Here is a 13473-nt window from a genome sequence, read left to right on the forward strand (position 1 = left end):
CAGCCAAGCACACGATGGGCTTCAGGCACACGGTCACGTGGGCCACCTGGCTACGTTTCTCCACGCCCCTCATTTCTGTACGTTCTGCAGTCGGGCTCTTCCTTCTTGACGATTCCAAAGTTTTTGGGGAAAAAAGCAAAACAAAAAAGAAAAAAAAAAAAAAAACAAGAAAGAACAAAGACCTCTAATTTGTAACTTGAGCTATTTTTGGTTTTCTGAGAGAAATGGGAAATGTGTTAATTTACAGATCTGCTGAGCTTCCCACTGTTCTTCTCTTCTCCCACCAAAATGTAAACATTTCAAAGGGCTCTCGGTGGAGACTTGGTGTTCTGAATGTTAAAACGACCGGAGGAGAGGCGGGGCTGCTGTAGCTGAGGTCTGTCTCCCTGCGAAGCTCACATCTGATTACAGGGAGCTCAGCAGAGGTTTGAATAGCCATTGTGGTCCATCAAGCTGCTATTAAAGAAGCTCCCGCCTGGTCTGATTTCTCCTCGTGAGAATGGCGCACCTGCAGCAGTGCGCGGGACAGGAGCACGCTCAGAAACAGCATCAGAAGCCTGTGGCCTGTCCCGGTTCTTTCTTTTTGTCTTCTGGTCTCTGGGGAACATTCTCAATTTTCTCAGGGTATGTGGGACCCCAAAAACCCTCTCTCAGTCACTTTCCTTGTGGAGCCCTCCCCAGCATGCCCTGGCAGAATGAGTTATTGCTTCTTTTGAGTGCTTGTGGTGGCCAGCGTTCAGGATGACCCCCAGGTACCCCTGCTTCCTGCGATACATGCCTGACTTAGTCCCTTCCCGCTCTCAATGAAGCTGACCTGTGTGACCAGTACAATGTTGTAGAAACGAGTATACTTTTGAAGTTAGGTCATAAAAGACATTGTGAATTCTGTCTTATGCTCTCTGGGATCATTTGCCCTGTGGGAGGCCAGCGGACATGTCATAAGGCCACTCAAGCAGTCCTCCGGAGAGGCCTACGTGGTGAGGAACTGAGGCCTCCCACCATCATCAGTGTGGAGCTTTTTAAATATATCCACAGATTTGCCCAGCCGGTGTGGCTCAGTGATTGAGCATCAGCCCACACACCAAGAGGTCGCTGGTTCTATTTCCAGTCAGGGCACGTGCCCAGGTTGTGGGCTCCATCCCCAGTGGGGAGCATGCAGGAGGCGGCCAATTGATGTTCCCTCTCATCGATGCTTTCATCTCTCTTTCTCTCTCTCAAATCAATAAAGAAAAAAAAATAATAAAAAGCAAACCTGTCCATTGTTTTTTATTGATTGATTGATTTTAGAGACAGAGAGGAAAGAAGCGAGAGAAACATCGACTTGTTGTTCCATTTATATACATTCACTGGTTGATTCTTGTATGTGTCCTGACTGGAGACTGAACCCTCAACCTTGGCATATCTGGATGATGCTCTAACCAACTGACCAACCAGGCCAGGGCTCCTTGTCCATTTTTCTTGTGCATCTAGGATAACACACCTTTGGAATGCCAGAGTAATTTTCTTTTTCAGATCCCTTGAAGGCACAGCCACAGGCACCATGGCACAAGACCATGAGACCATGAGACCACAGAACCCCTCATTGTTATCTTGTTTTTCTCATGCTATCTCTATGTGCTGTAAATGTTCACTATTAACTATCCTATACCGCTGATGTAAAAGAAATATGTGTTTCTCCATTTTGCCTTTGATCTAATCCTAGAGTTTTCCCTGTTTGACTTCCTCCTACCTCCTTAATATACCACCAATAGATGTCATGTACCTTTCTTACGTTTTCTCTTCTGATTCAAAATGCAAAACTGTCATTTTCCGGAGCATTTTAGCGATCCTTTGAGATCTTAAATTCTGGGCATGTCCTCAAAAACTTGGCTCCAATAAACTCATGAAACTTTTCTATAGGTTTGGATGTTCTTTCATTGATAATGAGAACTTAGAAATAGTTTAGACATAAATTTTCCTCTGCAAAGTAACTTATCAATCCAACCTAGTTTAGATAAATGACCAAAGAAGGAACAATCTCATTTATCACATTGAAAGTTTTACATATTTATATACCTTGTATTCATTCCAAATGTGCTTACAGGCATTTAATATACACAATAGAAATGTCATTCATACCTATGTTTTAGTTACAATGGTAGAACAAGTTACCAGTGTAATAGCCATTGTCTGTCATAAACACTGATGGGCACGTTTTCTCTGAGCAAAGTGTACAGTTTCCTTTTTATTTTTATTTACTTAACTTAAAAAAAAATCCTCACTCGAGGATATTTTTCCATTTATTTTCAGACAGAGAGAGAGAGAGAGAGAGAGAGAGAGAGAGAGAAACGTTGATGTGAGAGAGACACATCCATTGGTTGCCTCCCACACAGCCAAGATTGGACCAGGGCAGGGCCGGGATCAAACCGCAACCAAGGTCCGTGCCCTTGACCAGAATGGAACCCACGATTCTTTGGTCCATGGGCGACGCTCTAACCGCCGAGCCAAACTGGCCAAGGCTACAGTTTCCTTTTTTAAAAAAAATATGTTTCTTATGGATTTCAGAGGAAGGGAGAGGGAGAGATAGAAACATGGATGACAGAGAAACAGATCAGCTGCCTGCAGCACAACCCCTACCCGGGGTAAAGCCTGCAACGTGGGCATGTGTCCTGGTTAGGAATCAAACTGGCAACGCCCTGGTGCATGGAGCAAGGCCCAACCAACTGGGCCACAACTGCTGGTTCCATTCCCGGTCTGAGTAGACTTGCTGTGGTTACTGAAGTTAACTAAACGCCAGGACCTGTCCCGGGAGCTTCGCCCGCACCCCTCTCACACTCGGGCTCTCCTCCCTCCCGCAGGGGGCGTGCTGTGCACCTCTCTGCATCCCGTGCACGCACTGGTCGAGCCCAACGCCCGTCCCGCCGTAGCCACGCCCCCACCCTCCGCCGAGCCGAGAGGGGGCGTGGCCACTGTCTTGCGCGTGCGCCCGCCGGTCCGCTCACGTGAGAATCCGGACGCGCTCCGGGGCCCGCACGAGGTGGGTGGGAGCGCCGTCCTGTCCCACCGAGCAGGCGCACGCCGCGCCCCGCCCCCTCGCACGCTGGCTCCGCCCGCCCTGGCGCACGCGCGCGAGCACCGGTCAGCATCTCGGTCTGGACAGCGGGACCTGGCGGGCGGAGGCCGGGCCGCTGAGGTGCAAGGGGAGGGGCCCGAGCCGCCGCCGTCGCCGCCGGGGAGCATGTCCGCGAGTCGAGCCAAGAAAGTGAAGATGGCCACCAAATCGTGCCCCGAGTGCGACCAACAGGTGGGCGGCGGGCCGGCGGCGGTGGGCTGGGGGAGGCCGCGTCGCCGGGTCCGCGCCGAGCCAGGGTGTCCGGGGAGCGCGGGGGCCGCGGCCGGGCGGCGCGCACCTGGCGGCGGAGAGACGGCGGGTGTCCGTCCTGTGGCCGGCGGCGCGGAAGGGGGCGTGGGCTGGCCCCGCGGCGGCGGCCGGCTCCGGTGACAGCGGCGGGGTCCGGCCCCGCAGCCCCTCGGGCCCCGTCGGGCGTGCGCGCGTGGCGGCCGGGAGCCGGGTCCTGGCCCCGGGCGCCCCGTCTGCGCCTCAGGGTGGCTTTGTTCCCACCAGACGTGCAGGGGCCCGACTGTCCCCGCCGCGCCCTGGCGGACGCCCACGTGTGACCGACGGGCCCAGTGGAATGACGTTTTCCTCTTAAACGTCAGTAACTTGCCGATATGAATATGCTTTCTAATAATTTTCATACTCAAATAATTCTTAAGTGGGTGTCAATTTGGGGTAGAACAGTAATGAGTACTAAGTTCCCATTTAAGCTCTGTTTTTCTAGGCACTTTCTCTAAATGCTGTGTATTGCTGTACCTTTTTAAAAGAGGAACTGGCCACTCCTGCCGAGATGCGTCTTCGTGAATTAATGTCTCCTTTCTGAACCTAAGTCCTCGGGCCATCAGTGGCTTTATGGCCACCAGTGTCCAGGGTTCAGCCTGAGGAGGGCTCCGAGGTGACAGAAAACACTGCCTGCGGGCCGAGCAGCTTCCGAAGGGGTCTCCAGGATGCTCAGAGCATCCGAGGCTTTGTCTGCCTCTGCAAAGCACAGCTCAGGTGGAAGACACGTTAACCATGCTGCTAGTGTAGCAAGAGCGACTGGCTGAGAAAGGTGGTGTTTCCGCGCATGAGCAAGCCTGTGGCTTCCCAGGTTCTGCAGGGAATGAACGGAGTGATGATACTGTGCCTAGGAAGTCCAGAGCCAGGGCTTGTCACCAGGTGAGATGCCAGCAGGGGTCGTGGTTACCATAAATAGTGTCTCCTAAGTAACACAGCTGACACTCCACGGAAGTGGGGCTGGCCGGCCCAGAGTGCCGGGAGGTTAACCAGAGGCCTTTCTTACGGAGGATTTCTGTTCACCTTTCGGTTAACCTTAATAGAGTGTTCTCGTGTATTTCCAAGCGGTTCCTTTTCCCCTGACACTACTGGGGGGACCCGGTTGAGCTTCTGGAGGTGAAACTCACAAAAGTGTGGGGGACATCCTATGACTGGGTCCCCCCGGAGTTTTAACTCTCAGACTTGTCCACACTGAGCCTCCAGCAATTTGTCAGCTATAGTTGAGTTTTTCCTACCCTGACCCTGAATTTCTGCCTTGGTAGGTCGAAAATATCTATCTTCACGTGTCTGACTAATTTGGGGGGCCGTGGTTTGCCCTGGGACCACACTTCTCTTACAGAGCTAAGAAGAATTACTGACTTTTCAGTTTGTTCTGTATGAAAGTGGTGACTTTCATGTTCCCCTCCATCTGGAACTGGAAATCACAAGTGCTCAGCTGTTTGATTACTGTATCTCTGTAGTAAGTTTTGAAATCAGGAAATGAGTGTTCCAACACTCACACTATTTGTTCCCCACACTATATTGTTCCCCACACTATTTAAGATTGTTTTTGCTTTTCAGAGTACCTTGCAAATCCATGTGAGTTTTAGAATTAGCTTTTCTATTTCCAGGAAAAAAAGGTCATTGAAATTTTGATAAGTATTGCATCGAATCTGTAGCTCGATTTGGGAAGTATTATCATCTTAACAATATTAAGTCCTCCAATTCATGAACATTGTTGTCTTTTCATTAATTTAGGTCTCTAATTTTTCAGCAATGATTTATAGTTTTCAGTGTACAAGCCTTGCATCTTTTTGGTTAAATTTATTCCGATTATTTTATTTTTTGATGGTCATATACATAGAATTATTTTCTTTTTTTTTTATCCTCACCCGAGGACATTTTTCCATATTTTGTTCAGATAGAGTGGGAGGGGGAGAGAGAGAGAGAAACATCGATGTGAAAGGGACACATCGAGTGGTTGCCACCCACACGACCCAACCAGGGCCGGGGACAAACTGCAACCGAGATACATGCCCTTAGCGGGAACCAAACCCGGGTCTCTCAGGACCACAGGCCGATGCTCTAACTGCTGAACCAAACCGGCCAGGGCAAGGATTTTTTATATATAAAGTCATGTGACCTGCAAACAGAGATAGATTCACTTCTCTTTTTCAATTTGAATGCCTTTGATTTCCTTTTCCTTGCCTAATTTTTCTGCCTGTCCATTGCGGTGTTGAGTGAAAGCAGCAGAAGCAGATATGCACGTCTTGTTCCTGGTCTTGGGAAGAGAGCTTTCGGTCTTTCCTATGGAGTATGATGTTATTGTGGGTTTTTCTAAGTGCATTTTATATTGAGGAAGTTCCCTTCCATTTCTGATTTCTCATTTCAGTGTTTTATCATGAAAGGTGAAAGACTCAGGAAATGCCAAAGGGATGTAGGAACTCTGTCAGGAATTGGGATCGAAGACCCAGTATTGGACAGAGGATGCTCCCAGCGCTCTTATCACTTAGGAAATTGCAAGACTTATAGGAGTTCTGTGCCAGAAACGGGGACAGATATTTATTTACTTATTTGTTTATTTACATTATCCCATGATGGTGTTTCTTTTTATTTTTTTTCTTTCAACCTGTTAGTGTCTGGCCCTCGTCTGCTCTTCTGTTTGAACTTTTAGGCTCATTTTCAGTTCTGTTTTATCATCAGTAATCCGTTTGTGTCCGAGTCTTATTCTTTCCTTCCTTTGAAATGTCTGTCAAATGTATACCTAAAAAAAAATACATTCTCCCTACTAACATGGCAAAACAGGCCAACAGCCTCTCATCCTGGAATTCATGTAATAATTTCCTAAACCATTTCCTTTCTTCTAATCCATGTTGTAACTATTCTGACACTGACATTTTAGAAAATGATTTTTGTGCTTCGCATTTAAAAAATATATAATTATTGTTATTATTTGTTAATCCTCACCCGAGGATATTTTTCCATTGATATTTAGATAGAGTGGAAGGGAAGAAGGGAGTGGGGGGAGAGAGAGAGAAACATTGATATGAGGGAGATACACCTATTAGTTGCCTCCCCCCACAACCCCAACCAGGATGGGGGATGGAACTTGCAACCTAGGTATGTGCCCTTGACCAGGAATCGAACCTGCGACCCTCTGGTCCACAGGCTGACTCTCTAACTGTTGAGCCAAACTGGCTAGGACTGCACTTAGTATTATAACATTTGCTCTATGCATGGAATTATAAAGGACTAGGAGAATAGATATGATTCTTATCTCAATTTGTATGAGGAAATGGAGTTTAAATATAAACATGATTTCTTCAAGTTACTTATTGTATAGTTGAGAGCACAGAAACACTTGAAAAGTTTAATAAAAGCAAAATGTAATGTATTTTTTCTCTTTTTTCTCCCTCTAGGTTCCTGTTGCATGTAAATCTTGCCCCTGTGGTTATATATTCATTAATAGGAAACTTCTAAAAACTTCAGAGAAATCATCACCTTTTACAGGTAATTGCAAGTTTACCATCTTTCCATCTTTTAAGGTTTCTATTACTGTATATAGATTAAAAATTAATTTTTGTGAGTTAAACTTATTTTCTGGTGAAATTATAATATTAAAATCTATGTAAGTACATTTTTGGCTTTTATTAGATACAATAAGTCAATTTATGACATTGATTTGTTCTTTGTCCAATTTAAACGTTAACTCCTTCTAAATATTGTTATCTATAGATATATATATATATATATAGCTACATGTTTTTTTTTTTTCACAGAGAGAGAGAAACATCCATGTGAGAGGGACACATCAGTCAGCTGCCTCCTGCACACCCCACTGGGGATCGAGCCTGTGACCCGGGCATGTACCCTGACTAGGAATCGAACTGGTGACCTCTTGATCCATGAGATGATGCTCAACCAACTGAGCCACACCAGCCAAGGCAGAGGATATATTTTTATTAATGTTAGAAAAAGAGGAAGAGGGGAAGAGAGAGAGAAACATCTGTGTGAGAGAGAAACATCAAATTGGTTGCCTCCCATATGTGCCTCAACCTGGGATCAAACCTGCAGCCTAGGTATGTGCCATGACCAGGAATCAAACCCCCAGCCTTTTGGTGTATGGGGACGGCACTCCAGCCAACTGAGCCACCCAGCCAGGGCTTCATATAAATTTTAAAGTACTGGTTATATTTTTTCTTTATTTAAAAAAAATTTTTTTTCTTTATTGATTTCAGAGAGATAGAAACATTAATGATAGAGAATATCAACTGGCCACCTCCTGCATGCCCCCACTGGGGATTGGGCCCACAACCTGGGCATGTGCCCTGACTGGGAATCGAACCAGCGACCTCTTGGTGCATGGGCTGATGTTCAGTCACTGAGCCACACCGGTTGGGCTAAAGTACTGGTTATTTTGTTCAATTCACTAATTTAGATTTATCTAGAAAATTGCTGGTTTTAATTTTGTTTGACTTTGTAGCTTTCTCTTTAAAGTTGACAAATCTAGATTTATTCAGTAAGTATATATACATATTTATCTTTATTTAATTAATTAATTTTAATTCTTGCCTGAGAACATGCTTAGAAAGAAGAAGGAGAGAGAGAGGGAGAAAGTGAAAGATCGATGTGAGAGAGAAACATTGATTAATTGCTTTCTGTATATGCCCTGACCTGGGGTCGAACTTGCAACCCAGTCATGTGCTCTGACTGGGAATTGAACCGACAACCTTTTGGTACAGGGGACAGTACTCAACCAACTGAGTCACACCAGCCAGGGCTGGGACAATTCTTCCCTACGGTAGAATTTCAATGAATTACTGTGGAAGGATTGAGGGTAATAGAAAATAAGCTTTAGTTAAACAGTAATAAATGTTGCAGGCATGATCTGATGGATGGTAAAATTGACGAGTGAAAATTTGAGGAGAAATGAAATTTGTATAGAATTAAAGTATTCTGCCCTGGCCGGTTTGGCTCAGCGGTTAGAGCGACGGCCTGCGGACCAGAGAATCCCAGGTTCAGTTCCTGCTAGACAGTGGTTCTCAACCTTCCTATTGTCACAACCCTTTAATACAGTTCCTCATGTTGTATGTGGGCGTATCTGCATGTGGGCAGACCTGCCTGGAGATGGATTGAGGAGCAGTATCTTGGTTCCTAAGACTGTCGGAAATATGTGTTTTCCAATGGTCTTAGGCGACCCCTGTGAAAGGTCGTTCGACCCCCAAAGGGGTCGCGACCCACAGGTTGAGAACTGCTGTGCTAAGGGCATGTACCTCGGTTGCAGTTTGTCCCCAGCCCCAGTTGGGGTCATGTGGGTGGCAACCAGTCGATGTGTCTTTCTCACATTGATGTTTCTCTCTCTCTCTCCCCACCCCTCTCCCTCCTGCTTTATCTGAAGATAAATGCAAAAATGTCCTTGGGTGAGGATTAAAAAAAAAAAAAAGTATTTCCCTTAGATCTCCATTAACTACAAAGGGAAAGCTAAAAACTTTACAGGGATGAAACCTGTCAAAACATGCCTTAATGAGGGATCAAGGTGAACATCACAATAATAAAACATATTGACATCATAAAACTTGTGATATGCACATCAGTTTTGTGTATTCTTACCCAAAATGCATAATATTAGTCCAGTCATTAGAAAACATCAGCTAAAAAATAATAAAGAAATAGAAAGAAAACAGCCAAATTCAAATGAGGTACATTTGACAAAAGACAAAAGAACCAACCAATCGGTGTTCTGCATAAAAGTCAAGGTCATGGAAGATAAGGGAAGACAGGCACTGTTAGAGATTGGAGGAGACCACGGAGACCGGGCAAGAAACTACAGTGCGGGGTTTCTTTCTTTCACAGTGGCCTGTTTTTGCCTAATGGAATCTGTGTTCTCTTTGTATGTTTTTGTTGTTGTTATTTTTCACCTGAGGATATTTAGATAGATTGGGAGGGAGGGAGAGAGAGAGAAACATCGATGTGAGAGAGACACATCTATTGGTTGCTTCCCCCAAGACCCAGACTGGGGCCAGGGATTGTACCTGCAACCCAGGCACATGACCTTGACCAGGAATCAAACTCGAGACCCTTTGGCCTGCTACCACTGAGCCAAACTGGCCAGGGCTGTCTCTGAACTTTTAAGCCATGGTTTATAATGTTTTATTTTAACTTGTCTTAAAATGTCTCTGTTTTAGATTGTTCCATTATTTGTATGTTGTCTGAGGTATGAATTCTATTCCTGTGTTCCCTTCACCACAGTGGCTTTGAGCACCCCCCCCCCGCCCTTATGCGTTTGAGAAATTCTTTTGCTTTTTTTTTTTTTTTTTTTTTTTTTTTTTTTATCCTCACCTGAGTTTCCATTTTTTGTTCAGGTAGAGTGGGAGGGAAAGAGAGGAACAGAGAGAGAGGAGAGAAACATCGACGTGAAAGGGACACATCGAGTGGCTGCCACCCGCATGACCGACCAGGGCCGGGGACAAACTGCAACCGAGGTACGTGCCCTTAGCGGGAACCGAACCCGGGTCTCTCCAGACCGCAGGCCGACGCTCTAACCGCTGAGCCAAACCGGCCAGGGACTTTTGCTTTTTGATTTAGCTCTGTTTTAAAACAAGTCTTGCCCTGGCCGGTTTGGCTCAGCGGTTAGAGCGTCGGCCTGCGGTCTGGAGAGACCCGGGTTTGGTTCCCGCTAAGGGCACGTACCTCGGTTGCAGTTTGTCCCCGGCCCTGGTTGGTCATGCGGGTGGCAGCCACTCAATGTGTCCCTTTCACCTCGATGTTTCTCTCTCTCTCTCTGTTCCTCTCTCTCCCTCTCACTCTCTCCTACTCTGAACAAAAAAATGGAAAAATGTCCTCGGGTGAGGATTAAAAAAACAAAACAAAACAAAACAAAAAAAACAAGTCTTGTCTTTTGGTTGTATCTTAACTGGCATGTTTATTTGAAGGGGAAGAGGTGGCTTTTTTTTTTTCTATCCTCACCTGAGGACATTTTTCCATTTTTTGTTCAGATAGAGTGGGAGGGAGGGGGAGAGGGAGAGGGAGAAACATCAACATGAAAGGGACACATCCCTGTGTGGCTGCCACCCGCACAACCCAACCAGGGCCGGGGACAAACTGTAACCAAGGTACATGCCCTTAGTGGGAACCGAACCCGGGTCTCTCAGACCGCAGGCCGATGCTCTAACCGCTGAGCCAAACCGGCCAGGGCAAGAGGTGGCTTCTTGCACCAATTAAATCTATAGCTACAGGAAACACTTTTTCCTAATTTCTATTCCATTTAGGAACAGCAGGGTAAATTGCTTTTCGTACATTAGGGACTAAAATAAAGCTACTAACTTTCCTAATATTATCTTATATTGCAAATTATATTTTTGGTTTTTTTGGTAACAATAAATTATGGTTGAGGTCAGGTTTTTTTCTACTCTTGTAATAGAAAATTAATTATTGACTTATATAAATGGCTTGATTTAGAATTTAACTAAGGGTACTTGACCATCTTGGAAGCAGAGGGGAGGACAAAGGAAGAATAGTTGCTGCAGAGGGATATGTACTTATAAGGGGCTGGAATTAAAGCTTTTGGAAGAAAAGCCCTGTCCCTTACTGCCCCCCAATTTACCCCAAACATTGTCCAGAATTGAATTCTGCTGAATCTCTCCCTTTAAAAAAAACAAAAAACCTTTGGTGGATTTAGGAAACATGTTTATCGTGGTTTTTTTTAAATCTTCACCTGAGGATATTTTCTATTTATCTTCAGATAGAGTGGGAGGGAGAGAAAGGGAGAGAGAGAAACATCGACGTGAGAGGGACACATTGACTGGTTGCCTCCTGCACAACCCTGACCAGGGCGGGGGTGAACTGCAGCCGAGGTACATGCCCTTGACTGGAAATAAAGCGTGACTCGTTGGTCCATGGGCCAACACTGTACCGCTAAGCCAAACCAGCTAGGGCTATGGTTGTGTTTTGAACAATACACTAGTCACTGGGCTCTAGTGCCATGTAGAATACAGTCTTAGGCAGACAGTTTTTTCACATCCCTATAATATATTATTTTTATTCATCTACACCAAAATTAAGAATGAAGCCAACAGCAGTGAAAAGGCACAGAAGACAAAGAGGTCATGAAGTAGCAGTCATTCAGATTATGAGACAAGGAAGAGGAAGACCTAAAAACACTGTCAGAAAACTTAAGAAACAGGTATTTTCAACCCATTATGGGAGAATTTTTTTCCAAGCATCAAATTGATCTGAGATCTTAATTTGATAGCACTGAAAAAATTGGTAGGCATTGAGTTCCTGGATTTTAAAAGCACAACTCGCCCAACCGGTGTGGTTCAGTGGATTGAGTGTTGTCCCATGGACTGAGAGGCCCTGGTTCAATTTCCAGTCAGGGCACATGCCAGGGTTGCAGACTCCATCTCTGGTGGGGGGGCGTGCAGGAGGCAAGCTGATTGATGTTTCTCACATCAATGTTTCAATCTATCTCTCCCTTCCTTCCTCTCTAAAAAATCAATAAAAACATTAAAAAAATAAAAGCACAACTCATTTTATTTCAAAAGTATTTTTTCTGTGGTAGATGCTTATAAAATTACTGGCAGTTGTCTATTGGAAAGCCAAAGACTTAATAGTAACATCCACCTGATAGATACTGATGGCAGCAGAGGACAGTGATCCAAACACATCCTCCAAATGAGATTGCTGATACCTGACCAGTTGAAACGTAACTGTGATGGTCAAGTTGATGTCAGGTCTGCTTTCAGTTGTGTTGCTTAGTATTTGTAATGATGATATGCTCTTCCGTTTTCTCTGATGATTTGAGTTTTATGTTTATTTTCTCCACAGAAGTGAACCACACCGTGTCTTTGAAAGATCTGCGAATACTTTTTTTATATGAATTTAAACTAGGACATAGTGCAGCCATGGCAAGTAGAAACATCATTTCTGTCTTTGGAGAAGGCTCTGTTAGTGAAAGGACTATCCGGTGGTGGTTTGAAAAATTTCGTTCTGGGGATCTGAGCCTGAAAAACGAGCCTCGAGGGAGACCCAGGTCTGTTTTAAATGAAGATGAATTGAGAGCCATGGTGGAAGCTAACCCCAAAACAGCAATCCGAGGCCTTGCGGCAGACTTAGGAGTTTCTGCTACAACAATTTCTCGACACCTGGCTGCAATAGGAAAGGTGAAAAAATTGGACAAGTGGGTAACACCAGGTGATGGTTGATCATAAGCTGAGATGGTTAGTGATATGCTCATCCCTCAAGAAGATTTGAAAGACCAGAGACCTTACGAGAGCTTCATAAGCTGTGACAAAAAATGGAACTGAAAGTGATCTGGACAATGGTTGAATGTTGATGAAGTTCCCAAATGTGTTGAAACCATCGTTCAACCAAAAAAGGATCTGGTAACTGTTGGTGGTGTGCAAAAAGGGTATTTCATTACTGCTTTTTAACCCAAAGTACTTTTGCTGTTTTAAAACTAACAGTGGCATTATCGAGCAGTTGAAATCACGTACCCAGATCTCTCAAAAGCACTTTGCATTGGTCAGCAGCCGTGGACCTGTGCTTTTCCAGGACAGCAGTTGACCATAGACCACTGTGGGGAAGATAACTGAATTGGACGAAGACATTTAGCATGTTCATCATACTCATCTGACTTTTTCAACAGATTACCACGTTTTATTGTCATTGGTACCTTTACGAAACAGAACATTCTCCAACTAAGAAGTAGTAATTGAATGATTTGGGGATATTTTAACATTACTTAATTTTATAAATATGGTATATATCATTTAATATTTGGGGATATTTATCATTTTGGGAAAGCCGTTAATGCTAATAGTGCATATTTTGTTTGAATAAAGTTGTTTTTCTCAAAAATAAAACATTTTAATTTTGGCCTACAAAAAGGCATATGTTCAACCTGGTAATTTCCCAGACCCCGGCAGAACAGGAAGACTGAAAAGTATCTCAGATACTAAAAATAACCATCTGCTCCTGAGGTTGACCTAGTAGAAAATTCAAATAATACAATAGGATGTGGAATGAAAAACAAGTCTTCCTCTTTTCCCTTCAGTGTTCTGTACCTTATTTTTCTAGAATTATATAAGGTCATTTTATCACTTTATATAGGCCTATCTCAT

The 13473-nt window shown here is 44.6% G+C and overlaps 1 protein-coding gene across 2 annotated transcripts; it reads left to right on the top strand.

The window, feature by feature from the left end:
• The first annotated feature begins 3166 nt into the window (after positions 1-3166).
• On the top strand, positions 3167-13126 carry LOC118639474 (histone-lysine N-methyltransferase SETMAR-like). Of its 2 annotated transcripts, none has more exons than XM_036275922.1 (3): positions 3167-3283; positions 6772-6862; positions 12179-13126. In XM_036275922.1, the coding sequence occupies exons 1-3, from the start codon at positions 3218-3220 to the stop codon at positions 12553-12555; spliced, it is 534 nt and encodes a 177-aa protein (XP_036131815.1). In that variant the 5' UTR covers positions 3167-3217; the 3' UTR covers positions 12556-13126. The 2 variants fall into 2 exon arrangements, 1 of the variants encoding a protein (XP_036131815.1); XR_004961179.1 differs by lacking the exon at positions 3167-3283 and adding an exon at positions 11414-11534 and having other exon boundaries at positions 6771-6862; positions 12179-12242.
• The last annotated feature ends 347 nt before the right edge of the window (positions 13127-13473 follow it).

This window comes from Molossus molossus, unplaced genomic scaffold (assembly GCF_014108415.1).
Source record: "Molossus molossus isolate mMolMol1 unplaced genomic scaffold, mMolMol1.p scaffold_m16_p_21, whole genome shotgun sequence".
In the NCBI taxonomy this organism is placed as follows: domain Eukaryota; kingdom Metazoa; phylum Chordata; class Mammalia; order Chiroptera; family Molossidae; genus Molossus; species Molossus molossus.